Here is a 16,813-nt window from a genome sequence, read left to right on the forward strand (position 1 = left end):
ACCAATGCCTCCTCCTGATATTCCTTTGGATCCTAGCCTGTCCACTAGAGAACCATGACTATCTTCCATCATTCCAAGAAAAGGGGATGATGTGAGGTCCAAATATATAGCTATAATATTGTATATTATTATTAGCGTAATGAAATTTTAATAACCGTTGAATTGGTTTCAATTTAAACCACTCACTCATGTATATATGCTAGGGTTTTTTGGCTAATTGATATACACACACACATTCAATCTCTCTAAGTAACATAATAATAACAAAGTATTTTACTTTAATATTGATGTTCTAATATATATTGATAATTATAAACAATAATTTCTAGATTAATTTAGATATAACAATAAGTTTAAATTATTTTTATATTTTTCTAGAAAAAATATAAATGATATGAAATTTTTGAAACAAATAGAAAGTAATTTAGAAATTAGATAATTGCTAGGTATGAGGTGAATGCAATTAACCTAAATCATAAATATAAGATTTATGTTCTTTGATGTAGAATAGCTTTAATTACGTTGTAGAAGTATCTTGCTGAACCTAGCACATGTTGTTTTTTAAATATAGAAAATTGACCTTAAGGAAAAAAATCATATCTTTATAATTGTGCTCTGTTACTAGGGTTTAGTTAGGGCTTGTATGGGAAATGGCGGAGATGCTGCTCCAGACGCTCGCCTCGCAGGTGAGGGCCGCGCACACATTCGATGATCACGGCGGCGGCGGTGGTGCGGCGGTGGCTGCTGCTGCTCTGCCGCCGCCGCCGCTCCTCCCATCGGTCCAGGTATGCACGCTGCTCAAGATGAATCTCCAGATGCTCGCGGCGCAGGGGCTGGCATTGCATCCCTCGGCTGCATTGCGGCTGCTGGAGACAGGATCGCCGTTTTCGAATCTTCGCCTCCACCCCTGTCAGGCGATCACAAGCTCCGTGGCGGCGACCTATGTGTATTTCCTCCAGCACGGGTGCGAGAAGGTCGCTGTGGAGTCGGCGCTGTGCCTGAAAAGGGAGATAGAAACTTTGAGCAGGAGCTTGGCGGGGAAGAAGGGGGCGATGGGGCTTGTGGAAGCCGAGGTGGTTTCCCTTCTCAAGTTTGATCTCTTGCTCCTGCTGATGAGCGTGAGAGCAAATGCCGCGGAGTCACAGGTCCAGAAGGTGAAAAACATCATCAACTTCGTTCTCGAGAAGTCTGATCCTTTTGAAGCTCCCGTTCGCTGGCACTCGGAGCTCCAGTTAGCGGTGGTCCAGGCCTTGCGGAGAGTTTTCTCCTGGATAGTTCCTTGGGAGGTTGATGCCGAGGGAGCCATGGAGTTCTTCGGGAAATGCAGTGTGGCTATGGCTCGTGGCTTGGAGAAAGAGGTGGCAAGCTTAACCGTGAGGATAGAGGTGCTGGAATGGATCGGCGAGTTTCCAAAGTGGTTTAGGAAGCTGGAAGGTATGACTCTCCTCAGCGGCAGCTTGTTCGCGGCTTTAGTGGCTACTGCTTCCGACGAGGAGAACACAGTGAGGCTGCAAGCTTCTAAGACTTTCGGTGCTCTTCTTCGCCACAAGTGCTTGAGCTCTTCTCAGGTTTACTCCGTGGCGAGTGCGGCGTTCGAGCAGCTTGGGGATCCCGACCCGGGCATCCAAGCTGCGTTTTGCGAAGTCCTCGCGACGTGCGCCTTGGGTGCGCTGTGGGTGCACGGATGGAACTCGGATTTAGATGCGAAGGAAGAGGGGAACTTCGTTACTAAGAGGCCGCTTGAACGTGAAAAACACTGGAGATCGGTGCTATCAGCGAACCGTTTCGCGCTACAATTGAGCCCGCCACAGGTGGTTTGCATCCTGAATTATATATCTCAGCGTCCACAGAGCTTGCCAGCGGGGTGGCAGCAGCGTCTGGTTTTCAACTGCTTGAAGACCAAAAGTGCCGACGACAAGAAGCAGGGTGATGGACTGGATAGAAAGGAAGATTGTAGTGTTGTGGAGGACGCTGCCCGTTTTGATCTGGTGGAGAGCTGGTGCTGTAGTAGCAACATGGCTGCTGCTTGGTTCATTATCCAGGAGCTAGCTCGTCACTGCATCACTGTGAGGTTTCGTACTCACCTTGGAGGACCAACGCAGACATTCGCAGCTCTCGAGCGAATGCTGCTGGATCTTCCCCAGCTTGTACAGTCGGAATCGTCCGCAGCCAACACGTCAGAGCTGCTACCAATGAGACTCCTTTTGGAGCTGGTTGATAGCTTACAGAGGAACATCTATAACGCCTACGAAGGCTCACTAGTTTTGGAGGCCCCGTCCTTCTCCAGCGGCCTCTTCTTCCGTGCCAACAAGAAGGTTTGCGAGGAGTGGTTTGCCAGAATCCGGGAAGCCTTGGTGAACGCTAGCAGCGTGATACAGTGTCACTTTGGGACGGCCCAGCACGCTCTCTTTCGGCTGCATGACTTGAGGCCGATGGCACTAGCTGCGCTGCGGGACTTGCCGCGTAGTCAAGCTGCTGACGGCGGCCTGACCTTGAAGGTGAAGCTCCAACAGGACGTTTTCCGTGTGCTTCGTCATGGATCTCTAGCACTATGCAAGCTGCACGAGAGCGACTCCATACTTGGACTTCAAGCGTGGGCAGTGACGGCGTTCGCTGGGTTGATCCTTGAGGAAGTTCACAAAGTTAGCTCTCCGCTGGGGCCGGTCGGGTGGATGAACGGATTGGCTTTTGAGGCGAGAGGAGAGTTTGAGAGAGCTGCAGCACATTACTCGCAGCTCTTCCAGTCCGAAGAAACTTTATCTGTTCTAGGCGCGGACGGAGTGCAGTTTATCATCGGCAGGATTGTGGAAAGCTACGTCTCGCTCTCGGACTGGGAAGCTCTAGAAGGCTGGCTCCAGGAGCTGCAGGTTTTGCGCGCAAAGCATGCGGGAAAGTCGTACACGGGAGCCCTGACGACTGCCGGTATCGACATGAACTCGATACACGCACTGTCCCGTTTCGACGCTTCTGACATGGAAGGGACTTGGGGATACTTGGACTTGACACCTCAGAGCAACAACGAGATTACTATCGATCCTCGTCAGGCACTCCAGAGAAGCGAGCAGATGCTGTTACAGGCCATGCTGAGGAAGGATAGTGAAGTAGAAGATGCCGCTCGGGAGATGAAGCTTGCTAGAGCTATGCTGGACGGACCGTTGCTGGTATCTTCGCTCGACGACCTCAGTGACGCTGCTCCGTATTTGACACAGCTTCACTGCATTGAAGTCGTGGAATCTTGGAAGGGACCGTCTGAACGCCAGGAAGGGATACAGGATATCTCGCTGAAGTATTTCAACCATCCTGCGGACGAAGTGTACCAAGACTGCCACTTATGGTTGAAGGTGTTACGTGTTTACAAGACGGTCTTTCCTCACGCGGGCGTCACTTCGACGTTGCGACGGCAGTTGGTCCGATTGGCGAGAAAGCATGGCAACTTCCGACTTGCTAGGAGAATGCTGAAAGAAATGGATGGCGAGAACTGGGATTCAAAGGTAGCGGCTTACGAGAACTCCTTGCTTCACTTTTCCGAGGGCCAGCATGCAAAAGCCATGACAGAGCTGTGGCCGCTGGTTAAGAACTTCATTGCCGAAAGCGAACGGGCACTTCCATTCGAAGGTGATGTTATGGCTGCAACGTCGTGCTTAAAACTTGGTTCCTGGCTACAAAAGAGGCGAACGGAGAATGATTTTGCCGGGTTGCTGTCGGAGATGGACCTGACCAGTGGATCTGGTGGCATGATTTTGGAGGAAGTCACTGGCGCAGCAGTGAAAGCGGCAACGCTCCATTGTCCGTCTTTTGGAAAGGCCTGGTTTTCTTATGCTTCGTGGTGCTACTCACTCGCAAGGTGCGGTTTTTTCGGCAATGAGACGCTGTCAAAGGCTAGCATCTTTCCGCAAGTACTGGAGAAAGAGCTGATTTCAAGTTCACCTTCCTTGACAGACGAGGAAATGATGAAAATTCAGGCGATGATAAAATCTCTTGGTGGTGAACTAGAGGACGCCATCTTGGAAATGCTGGTGAAGCGGGTAGTATTTTTGCTGGAAGCGGCAGCAAGGGAAGCAGGCTTTGAAAAATGGGATGGAGAGTCTCTCAGTTTGCAGCTGCGCCAGGAACTACAGGTTCTCAAGCCGAGCAGCGTCCCGGGCCTTATAAATGAGCTCCTACAGGTTTGGTGGGGTGTTCGAAAGAGAAGAATATCCTTGTTTGGGTACGCTGCTCACGGGTTTCTGAAGTACATGAGCTTGTCGAATCGAACCACCGTGAGATCCAACCCGCTGAAACAAGACTCGACTCTGAGCGCTTCGTTGTTTGTGCTAAATATCCTTCAGACTTGTGGAGTGGAGCTTGAAGATATACTTCAGCAGGGACTGTCCTCTATACCGCCATCTCCATGGAAGGTAGGACTTTTTTCTCTTCGTTTTTGGTTCTCCTTATTTTTTTTCCTTTTCTTTCTTGTTTGCTGCATTGTAGGAAATCACGCCTCAACTTTTTGCATGCGTAAGCAGTCATCCAGAGGCTAAAGTGAGGAAGCAGCTCGAGGGACTGCTAATGAGCCTTGCGAACGTGTATCCGTGGGCTATAGTTTATCCGACACTTGTACATTTTAATGCCTCAGAGGGCCAATCGTCCGAGGAGTTGGAACGCATCTTGAACTCTCTGGTAAGATTTTTACAGTTGTTGCCATTTCTAACTTGTTTAATTTCTTTTACAGTCAAAGTTGCATCCGAAAGTAGTGAATGACGTGCGGTTGATGATAGCTGAGCTCGGATCAATAACGTTTCTTTGGGAGGAGCAATGGCTGACTACGCTTCAGGATCTTCATGCAGGTAAAATATTTGCTACACGATTAAATGATTTCCCTTTAAAATGGCTTTTGTATTTTTTTTAGATGTGAGTCGTCGAATCATCACTTTGAAAGAAGAGGCCGCAAGAATAGCTGAAAATCAGACTCTTAGCCCCGACGAGAAGACAAAGATAAACGCAGCCAAGTATGCAGCAATCATGGCTCCAGTATCGTATGCATTGGAGCGACGGCTCACTCTTACATCGAGACCAGCAGAAACGCCACATGAAGTCTGGTTCCAAGAACACTTTGGTGGCCAACTCAGAGCTGCAATCACAACGTTTAAGACGCCTCCGGGTGGGAACATTACTCTAAATGACGTCTGGAAGCCATTTGACGCCATCGCAGCATCTTTATCAAATCATCACAAAAGGTCGGCCGTGGTTTTGCAAGACGTATCTCCACGCCTCGCTGCCTTGACGCACTCAGATGCGCCAATGCCAGGCCTTGAGTTCCCAGATGCGGACTTAGTAACGGTGGCAAACTTCAACGACCAGATTACGATCCTAGCAACGAAAACAAAGCCAAAGAAGGTCTCTGTGACGGGATCAGATGGTCAAGTTTACAACTATCTGCTCAAAGGAAGGGAGGACCTTAGGCTGGATGCGAGAATCATGCAGCTACTTCGCGCTTCAAACAAGATGCTACGGGCGTCTAGCGCTACGAGACGTGAAGGCTTGGCTGTCAAGTGCTACTCCGTGACGCCGATAAGTGGTCGTGCCGGCTTAATTCAGTGGGTTGACAATGTGACGAGCCTGTACTCGGTTTACAAGGCTTGGCAGCTTCGCCAACAGGCAGCACAGCTCTCATCGAATGCTGTCTCAGGTGCTCCTCCACCTCTGCCACGCCCCAGCGACATGTTCTACGGGAAGATCATTCCAGCTTTGAAAGAGAAGGGACTGCGAAAAGTCATATCCCGGAGAGACTGGCCACAGGATGTCAAAAGGAAAGTCTTGCTGGATCTTATGAAAGAGACACCGAGGCAGCTACTATACCGAGAGCTTTGGTGCGCAAGCGATGGATTAAAAGGATTGAACAAAAAAATTAAGAGGTCTGTGATGCTCGAATCATTTGATAATGGACTAACTTGTTACCTTTTTTGCTAGATTCTCCGGCAGCGTTGCGGTTATGAGTGTGATTGGACACGTTCTTGGCTTAGGCGATCGTCACCTAGACAACATTCTAATTGATTTTAGCTCCGGAGACGTGGTGCATATCGACTACAATATCTGTTTTGAAAAGGGTCGGAGGCTGAAAGTTCCCGAGATCGTTCCATTTCGACTGACACAGACTATCCAAAATGCGCTTGGGCCTACTGGTGTGGAAGGCTTCTTTCGAGCTAGCTGCGAAGCTGTTCTGAGCGTTCTACAGAAGAACAAAGAAGTGATACTTATGCTGCTGGAGGCATTTGTATGGGATCCTTTGGTGGAATGGATGAGGGGAGATGGTCACGATGAGGCCACGATTGGAGGTGAAGAACGTAAAGGCATGGAACTTGCTGTGAGCCTCAGCTTATTTGCTTCACACGTTCAGGAGAATCGTGTTGCACTTCAGGTAAGAGTTCACATTTTCTTTCATGAAAGGATTTTACTGAAACAAGATGCATTGTAGGAACACCATGATCAGTTACTGCGGACGCTCCCCACAATACCCTCTACTCTTCAGGTAAGTTTTATTTATATATTTTTACTAATTTGAATCGCTTCCCCAATCTCATGTGCAGAGCTGGGCAGCTGGATACGAAAACTTTGAAAGATGCTCGACTCTTGCCTACCATATAAACCAGAAAAAGTATGCTGCTGAAAACGCGGAGGTCGCTGCTAGGAACCTTTTAGCTGAAGCCTCTGGTTCTCTAGAGAAGACACACGTGACATACGAGATACAGGCTCGCGAGTTCGCCCAGTCCAAAGCACGTACTGCAGAGGCAGCTAGAGAAACCACACAGTGGATTGAGCAGCGCAGCAGAGTTCTCGATTCTCTCCGAACGGACACAGCTCCAGAACTCCAGGCACTGGGACAACTGACTCATTCGACAGACGCTGTTTCCTTGCTACAAGCAGTAGTTGCGTCCGGAGTAGCTTTGACAGTCCTGCCCGAGCCGACACAAGTCCACTTCAGAGAGGTTGACAGGGACATTTCTCAGTTCACATCAGCGCGGCACGAAGCTTTGCTGCATGCCCGAGCAACTCTGCAAGCCTATTCTCTAGCGTTGCAGAGGCTTCTGCCAGGGAACTATTATACAACGAGCTACGTACATAGTTGGGCGAAGATACTCCAGTTGCTAAGCATGCAAGTCACTCCGGAGGTGCTGGGCGTGACCAAACGGCAAGCAATAGACATTACTGCGGGAGGACGTGGAGATCACGACGATGTTATTTGCCAGAAACACGAGAAACTGAGGTCACACGTTGAGCTTCTCGGCGAAGAAGTCCAGAAGCTAGAGCAGGGACGTCTACAACTTGAAGAATCAGTCGATCCGGATGCGGAGAAAAGAGCCAAGGACAAACTCATGGGGATTTTTCTTCGTAGCCTCCAGCAGGGAAAGAAAGATGAGGATGACGCGGGTTTATACGATTTCGAGGAAAGGCGGCTCAAAGTTATTTTGGTTCTTCAGTCTGCTGCATCAACTATTTACAGTGAGATTGGGAATCATGCGGCTAATCTTCAAGGTATTGGAATGGAGGAGTCCATACGAAGGTGGTGCTTTCCAGAGCTCGAGGGACTAGTTGAGAGGGCTGTCCTCGTCTCGGACGTATTGAACGAGCTTCAACAGTTCAGTGGGAAGGCTACTGGATATCGTGCGAATCCGTGGGACTCAAACTCGAGTTTTACTGCAGAGTTGAAGGGCTTTACAGACTGTCTTGCTGGTATTGATCACCTCGTGAAGCAGATGATAGGCGTGGTGCTTCCAGAGGCTGTGAAGGCTGCTCTTTCACAGGATCCAGCCGTCATGGACGCGTTCGCATCTTTATCCCAGATACGAGGAGCTATTGACACAACTCTTGAGAAGGTGGCGGAGATAGAGATGCAGAAGTCGGCTTTGTTAGAACTCGAGAGAACTTATCCTGACAGGCTGGAAGAGCTTGTGAAGCGGAAAACATTCCTGGAAGAGGCAGCTGCTGGTGGCAAGGATGATCTTTCCTGGGAAGAGGCTGAGGAGCTTGCAAGTCAGGAAGATCTCTGCCGAGAGCAACTGGAGACGTTGCAAAAGGCTTGGTCTCAACGCAGTGCACAGGCTTCAGCTGTGTTAAGAATGGAAGGACTCGTGCGATCAGCCTTAGCGTCCGCAGACCAACGTTTCGAGGCACTAGTAGCACTGGACAGGGATGATCTTCACTTGATGAGGGGAAAGGTTCTCTTGGCAGCTTTTGCGAAGCTGTTCTCTGGGCTTGAGTCGCTGGATGCCGCTCTGAGAAGAGTTCCAGTTGCGAAGACAACGCAGGTTGAGTCTCCTGGGCTTGAATACATTTGGAGAGCGTCAAACGTCCTCCAAAAGAAGACTTTCTTCGTGTGGAAGGTTTACGTGATGGACATTCTTCTGGACTCATGCGTTCGTGACGCTTCCAACGATTTGAGTTTGAGTTTGGATCAAGTTATAAGCCAGCACAAAAGACGACTAGAGGCTCAACTTCAGGGCGTGCTGGACTTATATCTGAGAGAACGCGTCTCGCCAGCCTTTCTGGACATTATTTTGAAGGAGGCTACCATCTCGAGTTTTGCTGACAATTCCGACAGTTCTAGAGAGGGGGAGGCTGCAAAGAAAGCTGTGAAGCTACTTCGAGAATACTGTGATGTCCACGAAACAGTCCGAGCGGCAAAGACTGCAGCCTTTGCTCTGAAGATACAGGCGGACGAAGCAAAACAGAGCCTCCAAAATGCTCAGATCGAGATTGCTCAGATGGAGTGGCTTCATGAGACCGTTTTGCTACCTCGCGTCCAGTTCGTTGCCATGCCATCTGGGCCTTATCCCGAGAAGTCGACGAGCATTCGGTGGTGGAGTAGAAAGCAGATATTGGACAACATACGAAACTCGATAGCTGCTATCTCGAGAGCTACTGAGGGCTTGCAGAAAGCGGAGCGGGCAAGTGTGTCCGCTGAAGAGCAGCTAGAAAGGACGATGGCATGGGCTTCTAATCGTGCAGGTACTTCTCAGGAATTCCGTGAACGTCTTCAAAGAAGGCAGCAACTTCTCTGGACTGGTCAAGAGCACGCCACGAGTACCGTGAGACTTTGTGTTACAGTTTTGGAGTTTGAAGCTTCTCGCGAAGGCTACCTGGAGTCAAGCTCGAGTAGCTCATCTAGCGACGGGAAATCCTGGCAGCAGTCTTACCAGAGCTTGATCTTGCGGCTGGAGGCTGCCTACATTGCGTTTACTAGTAAGTTCATCAGTATTATCCTGAATTCTTATTACTTGGAGCGGTTGTTTATACAGGCTGTGACATGGAATGGAAAGCCGCTCAAAAAGCGTTGGAAGCCGCGAGTGCCAATCTATCTGGTGTACTAAGAGAGCGCCAACTTGTATTTAGCGAATCCGAGTCGAGTGGAGGTTAGTATCTGCTTCATATTTTGTCTCTCTAAGATCACTGTGCAGCTGAACTACAATCCATATTCTTACAACTAAGACAACTCACTCTTGAAGCTGCCGGGGCTGTGAATGCATTTTGCAAGGGTGTGCGAAGTCATTCAGCTCTTACCTCCGAAGGTGCCGTCATGCTTGATGAGGCAAGTATTTTTAAAAGTTGGTTCACTGGTGCTAGTTAATTCACCATTCTCAAAACCAGGTGCTGGCATTGACGGAAGGAGCGGATGGAGCGAGTGATGTGCATTCCCTCGCGAAAGAAGCTATCACAGAAAGGCAGAGCCTAATAAGTGATCTTAAGAAGGTGTGGTCGGATCGGATGATATTTGCCAGGTTTTGTGCTGACTTATTTGTGTCAGGTGCATGCTGCTGTGGCGCCTTTGGAGTTGTTGCTTCCATCAACAGCAAACGCCATGAGCGCCGACCTGGATGTCAAGGCGGTCATCAAGTCGGGGCAATCGCCTACGTTGCAATCTTTGGATTTAAAGATCAAGGAGTCTCTCGCAGATTTGCCTCTGCACGTCTCCAGCGTTCTCGATGCCGCACAAAAGCTGCACTCGGCTCTTACTAGCTTGGGGCGTGCTGCAAGTGTAGACGCCGGTACTCTCAACAAGGCAAGTCCAAACGTTTCTTAATGCGTGTCTTTCTCTAATGAGCACCTTTTTTCTTGTGTAGGCCTTTGAAGGTATGGACGAAAGTCCACCGGTATCGGTTTCCACTGAGGATGTTTTCCCGTCTCAACAAAGCAACCTTCAACCTGTGGCGAATCCGCTCGTTGAAAAGGATGTGCTGGAGGACGATGACTCGTGGATATCCCCGCCGGGTACACAGTCCGGGGACTCGGACTACAGTGTTCAAGAGTCGACATCAACACAGGACCATGAGGTGCAGCAAAGAAGCCAGGCTGAGAACGTCTCTGTGATTAAAGCATTGGCAGCTGAGGCGATTGAAGGCCAGACACGGGCGAAGGCTGGAGTGTCACAGCATTCTTTGTCCTCTGAGTGTGACAAGTTACACAGTGGAGAAGCTGCAAGGCCCGGAAACGACCAGAAGCAGCACACCTTGAAAGGAAACTCTAGCAACGCTTTGTCTGCAAATGTGGATCATCAGTCGCGAGTAGTGAGAGGTATGTTTTTGTGGTTTGTGCACAAGCTAGAAATTGATTAGCTTCTGTTTGCAGGGACTGCTGTAAACGTTTTGAAACGAGTCCGAACTAAGCTTGAAGGACGTGACATAGATGAGACCGGGTAAGGCTCTCTTGCGTGAGCTAAGATAGTTAAGTTTTGGCTGTTTTCCAAACAGGCAGCTGAGCATTGCCGATCAGGTGGACCATCTCCTTCGACAGGCGATGAGCATTGACAACCTTTGTAATATGTACGAGGGATGGACACCATGGATCTAATCAGGTACCGTTTTGTCTGTTCATTGCAAGTCATGTCTAGCTGACAGTCTTGATGATAGACACCGCGATACTCCGAGGAAAGAAAGCTGGAGATGACAGGCAGGAAGAATCCATTCTTTCAGGCGCAACTCCGCCGAGAAATTCGCCAACTGAAAGGAGGTAAAGTTTCACAACTCGGGGCTCGACTTTATACTGTTTTTTGCCAGTTCAGTCAAGCCCTACAAGCACAGATCCAGAAGATGTCGAGCGTGAAGGAGCTGCAAGAATTGCTTTCTCTGACGCCACATCCCGAAGGTGGCTTCTTCTGCGAGAGCTTCCGCGACGACTCAGTGATACTTCGCAAGGAAACCCTCCCCTCGCAATGTGCGTAGTTCTTTCTTTTTTCATCTCTCACAGGACTGTCTTGCAGTCAAGGTGGACAGGCCCGTGAGCACAGCCATCTACTTCTTGCTTCCATCCGGGTCGGTCTCCAAATTGCATCGCATCCCTTCTAGCGAAGTGTGGCATTTTTATGCCGGAGATCCTCTTACAGTAAGTCGCTATTTCCTGAAGAAAAAAAGCGAGTTTTTCCTTGACAGGTTCTTGAGATCCATGACAACGGCGAGGTGAAGCAAACAGTCATTGGCCCCGATCTCGCGGCTGGACAGAAGCTGCAGTACACTGTCCAGCCGATGGTCTGGTTTGGGGCTTTTCCAACCAAGGATTTGATCGACACCACCAAGTGTGTCAAGGCTTCTCCACGAGACTCGGACAAAAATTTCTCGCTGGTTGGGTGTACCGTCGCTCCGGGCTTCGAGTTTCAGGACTTTGTCATGGGAGAAAGCGAGGAGCTCAAGAAGTTATTCCCCCATTTGGCTGACGTGATAGAGTACCTTACTTGATAGTCGAGTCAAGTATTGCTTTTCTTAAGAATAAATCAAAGATTAACAAAGCTATCTTTGGCCTTTTCATTTCTCTAGAACTTATCCTTTTTCTCGCGGGGAACCTTGAAGAATCATGTAGTGGCGTCAGTCGACTGGGGTCCAGGAGCTTTGCTTTTGTTTCTCCAGTCTATGACAAGGCACAGGAACTTGAATAGTCGATAACAACTCCTAACATTAATGCCACCACCACAAACCCTACATTTGCTGAATTAGCAGCTCAAGATCTGCATATGATAAATATAGCAACACCTTTAAGATGCCTTACATAACTTGCATATGCTTTCTGGAAGTCCATATAAAGCTCAGCCTAACAAACACATACATTGTTTTGGAAATGTTTTGGAAATAGTTTCAAATGCAGTATAATAACATAAGAAAGGGCCCTAAAATAGTTGGCATATGGTTTGGTATGATGAGTGTGAAGAAATATTCAACATAGTGAATTTAGGAGAACCATAGTTTGGTTTACCCTAAGAGACTATGCTATGGTGGAGCTAGAGGAAAAACTAGGTTTGGGTATGAGCAAGATGCGTTGCCTCAACAAAAATCTTTACTAATGTCTTAGCTCTTCTTCTTCCTTTTAGTTCCAATCTCTGCCATTTCACTCTTTCTTATCTATGCTTGAGCTTGCTTCACGCTGTTACTGTAGACCCTAGTTTAGATGCTGAATTTTGCAAACTCTCAAAAGTAAACAACCAAAGTTTGTCTTACTTTTAGTTTAGATGCTGATGATTGTGCAAAAACTTGCAAGTAAAGCTACTTAGACAACCAGAGTTTGCCTTACTTTACAAAGAAGTTCATATAAAGGAGTAAGGACAAGCTCAATGAGTCTAAATTTCTTTTTCCTACAAAGAAGACAGGATAAGAGATTAAGATATGAAAGATGAATAAAGTGAGTCTGTACCTAGATCTATGATGCTAGACAAAAGACAAAGTCAATGAGACAAAGCTGACTAGAGAGAAGAAACAAAGATGAAGTTTTATATAGCTTTTTATTTCGATATTATAATTTCAAAGTGTTTTGCAACTATATCTGAAGTTGCAGCTGGTTTATGAATATTACATAGTTAAACCTTCTATATCTATTGAACATGATCAGAAACTTATGGCATCACCATTATCTAAAGAAGGAATGCTTTTACTTTTTCTGTTAGACAATAGTTCTTCTAGAATTACAAAGAAGGATATTAAAAATAATTATATATATAGTTTCTAATTTGATTTCCATGTTTGCAAAATAGTATCATAAACAACAAGATAACCTTCATTTTCAACACATAATGCCCATTTATTTTTCCAATATAAATTATAAGACGAAATCACACTGTTATTATTATCATAAATTACAAGATTGCCATATTTTTTTAGTCTAAAAAAGCATATTACTAGTTTTTTTTTCCCAAATTACAAATAGCCCTTTGTATAATACTAAATTATAATCAATTTGCATATACAAAATATAGAAGTGATTTAAAGATTTCAGAAAATCCTCATATTTAAGATTAAAAAACCTTGAAAAATTTGGTCCACTTCTTACACATACCATATAAATATTAAAATATTTAATATTTGCAGTTTGACAACTAGTTTTATATTTTCTTTTTGTATTATCATCTAATGTAAAAGAGATTGAATATTTTTCAACTATATTCTCTGCTGATAAGTAACAAAATAATTAAAAACATAATCTTGAAAAAATTTAAAAACTGGTTCTGTAAATAGATTCCTTTAAAAATATTTGATAAATTAGCAATAAAAGCACAAGCTAGTAAATCATATTTTTATTAAAACATTTCATCTATATCACTTATAGTTACAATTAAATTTTTTTTTTCAAATTTTATATAAGATAATAAAAATCCAGCATATAAATTTTCCTTGTTACTAGCATCTTCAATAAGTTATAGATTATAGGTAAGATAATATTTTTTCTAGATGGAACGGAAAGAGCTTGTGGTCTTTCATAATACTTAATGAGTATGTAAAATGAATAGGAACAATAATGCAAAAGAAATCATTATTGTAATATATATTTTCTTCAAATTATTTTAAAATAGTTATATTGAGACATTCCATGCACTCACAAGACTAAATAGAAAAAATATAAAAACATGAGATATAAACAATATAACTAGATAATATAAATATTAAACTTTTATATATTATGATATTTAGGTTTTTATAATATAAAATTAGGTGAACCTTAATTGTTTTAAAAATTTATAATGTCTGCACTAAACTACAATTGAGAATTCAATTTAGCTTGCACACTAAGAGTGGTATGCACTTGGGATGCTCATCCCTAAATGGCCAGTAAATTAGTTTATTCCCCCACACCCCCAATAAAAGGTGATTGTTATTTTTTCTTATGTAGAGGGGTTTTAATTTGGCCTCTTGAATGGCCAAATGGTTATACTTAATTGTGCAATGGTGGCCAAATTATGAATAACCATATTCAACCATTTTAAGGTACAAATTGTTATAGGTGTCTGCACCAATTCCACTGGCAGCATTGAGGATAGTAGCTTCTAGGATAGTGAGAGTAGTGTAGAGATTGAATAGGGACATGATAGATGTTCCTTTATTTGAAGTTTCGAATAAGTTAAGATCACAAAAGAGACTTGTGGGCTTTGTTTGACACTTATGGTACTTGCTTGTGCAATACCCAATCTTGGTAAGCATATATAGTACCTTTTCATGCTATGGTGGTGTTTGAAGCAAGCATATTGGAGCTTTAAAGCAGTTGTTTCCACTGCAATACATCTATTCTTTGCAATTGCTTTCATGATGTCATGAAAACCACAATTCTTTAACAGAAGAGAGTCAAGTAGTGTGGGCAAACCAAGGAAAGATCTATTCAAACAAAACACATAGAGTATAAAGGCCTTTCACCCAAAAAATCTACTTAAGAGCCATATTGGAACTGGTTTGGAAATCTTAGTAACTCTCCTTTTTCCTTTGGTTTCAAAGAGCCTTCATCATCCACATACAACTGTTGACCTTGTTTAGCCACAAAATCATCTAGTGATATCATGCAGGGATAATGCAACTAGTGCAAGCCTTCTGAAATCCTGGAAGGAAAAGGGAGGTGTCATGCTTATTGGCTATGCAGCATTTCGGAATCTTTCGACGGGAAGTCATGTGAAGGACAAGGAAACAAGAGATTCTCTATGCAAGTGCCTGCAGGTATTTATTCTTTACTTGGTGACCATGACGGTTATATTTGTGCTTGTATTATCTAGGATCCTGGCGCTGACATAGTTGTTTGTGACGAGGGTCACACCATTAAAAATGACAAGGCGGACATTACCACGGCACTCCAGCGAGTGAAATCTGGCCGCCGAATAGCCAGGATCTCCTCTACAAAACAATCTGATGGAGTACTATTGTGTAAGTATTCGATGGTGGATTAATTGATCTTATAGATGGTTGACTTTGTGCGGCCTGGGTTTCTGGGTCCTAAAGCGATCTTTCGTAACAAGTAAGACTTTCGACTGCTGGAAAGTTACTTGGCCAGTCCGTATCACGAAGGGATGGTGGCAGGCCTATCTTTGATCGCTACTAAGATTGAGTCATGCGTATCTTCCAAAGAACAGGCATGGCAATCAAAGTGTTTCCTATTTTCTGCTTGTGACAAAGAATTAATCGTCAACTACTAGTGCACATTCGTGTGATGATCGTTGGGCTTGGTGCTGGATTGCTTCCAGTGTTTCTGTACAAGCATTTTCCCTTCAACAGCATTGAGGTAAAGTGTTCTCTTTGTTTTTCGTTACATGACAAAAGTTTTTTGCTTGTTTAAGGTAGTGGAGCTGGATCCGGTTGTTGGATTTGTGGAAGACGATCGCATGCAGGCATGAGAGTCCCCCAATTTTCTTTTTCTTCTTAACCAATATATTCTCTTGCAGCTGAGACTTGGAGATGGATTAGCCGCTGTCGATGCTATAGCAAAACCAGAGGTATGACTTGAAAGATCAAACTTGAAAGAAGAAACTCTCAAATATTTCTTATTTCAGATGGAAGAACAAGCTAACAGCGAGAACACTAGACATAAATTGCACATACTACTCATTGACGCTGATTCCTCCGATCCAAGGTGCGGTTCTGTCTTTTCTGTTGATATTTGTTGAAGTGATCAGATAACTCCGTTGCAGTAAATGGGCTAAGCTGCCCTCCAGAGGAATTCCTTCTCGAAACATTCCTCCGCAGTGTGAAAGCTGCTCTGGAACCCGAAGGAATCCTCGTCATATACGTTGTTTCGCGGGCTCGTGAGCCTCAAGCTCGCTAGACGAAGAAAAAGGTCTGGTTTTATTTTCTTTCCATCTTTTCGCATTCTCTGTGGGGGTTTTTGCGCGAGTTTTCTCTAGAGAAACGCACTGTACAGATGTACCATTGCTATACTTTTTTTTGCAAACAAAAGAGTCCTAAACGATGATCCTTGGTGTGTCATCGAAATCAAAGGAAAGATGGTTTTTTGTTCTCCTGCCAACTGCATGAGAAGATTCATCGCGTGAATCTCTCAGAAAGCCACAGGAGAGATCGACAAGATTTAATCTGTGCATTGTGTGAATGAGCGACACGCACTGGAAATTAATCGCGTGTAGCCCCAGAAAAGATGCACGAAAAAGCGAGAGAATGAAGAATCTCTCCTACATGAGATGAGATCTTCGTCCAGAGAAGAAGAGATGAAAGAAATCCCAGGACATTGCGAAAGAAGATTAGCAATGTAGCATTAGCTGAACGGGCAAAGCACACGCGATAGAATCTTCGCAGTGTCCCAGTACTAAATGCGCGAGAAAAAAAAGAGAGAGAGAAGAAGGCGCTGTGGCGTCCATCAGTCGAACAAGGCAGCGAACAACGAATCGCTGACCCGTGCCATGGAAGCCGCGAGAAATCGTTGTGGCATCCGCGTATAAGCGAGCCGCAAAGAAAGAGCGGCGCCCTCAATGTTAAGATGCAAGAACCCTAAAAATGCAAAGCCCTAAAATCGAGACTCGCTCTAGGGCACATACACAATGCGGCAAAGAGGAGCAGATGGGTGAGGCGAGATGAGCAGTTGGAGAAGGTAT

General features: G+C 45.4%; 2 protein-coding genes across 3 annotated transcripts; both read left to right on the top strand.

The window, feature by feature from the left end:
- The first annotated feature begins 651 nt into the window (after positions 1 to 651).
- LOC9648150 (serine/threonine-protein kinase SMG1) lies at positions 652 to 11,054 on the top strand. 2 transcript variants are annotated; one of them, XM_024686647.1, is made up of 16 exons: positions 652 to 4,397; positions 4,471 to 4,659; positions 4,712 to 4,826; positions 4,889 to 5,894; positions 5,950 to 6,397; positions 6,455 to 6,508; positions 6,567 to 9,219; positions 9,276 to 9,389; positions 9,435 to 9,565; positions 9,625 to 9,726; positions 9,782 to 10,036; positions 10,098 to 10,548; positions 10,603 to 10,669; positions 10,725 to 10,828; positions 10,872 to 10,983; positions 11,031 to 11,054. In XM_024686647.1, exons 1-14 carry the CDS (start codon positions 660 to 662, stop codon positions 10,822 to 10,824), a joined length of 9,423 nt encoding a protein of 3,140 aa, XP_024542415.1. In that variant the 5' UTR covers positions 652 to 659; the 3' UTR covers positions 10,825 to 10,828; positions 10,872 to 10,983; positions 11,031 to 11,054. The 2 variants fall into 2 exon arrangements, with proteins under 2 accessions (XP_024542415.1, XP_024542416.1); XM_024686648.1 differs by having other exon boundaries at positions 10,884 to 10,983; positions 11,031 to 11,042.
- Positions 10,917 to 11,705, top strand: LOC9648151. Its single transcript, XM_024686663.1, has 2 exons — positions 10,917 to 11,153; positions 11,403 to 11,705. The coding sequence occupies exons 1-2, from the start codon at positions 10,917 to 10,919 to the stop codon at positions 11,703 to 11,705; spliced, it is 540 nt and encodes a 179-aa protein (XP_024542431.1).
- The last annotated feature ends 5,108 nt before the right edge of the window (positions 11,706 to 16,813 follow it).

Source organism: Selaginella moellendorffii, unplaced genomic scaffold (genome assembly GCF_000143415.4).
Source record: "Selaginella moellendorffii unplaced genomic scaffold, v1.0 SELMOscaffold_50, whole genome shotgun sequence".
NCBI lineage: Eukaryota > Viridiplantae > Streptophyta > Lycopodiopsida > Selaginellales > Selaginellaceae > Selaginella > Selaginella moellendorffii.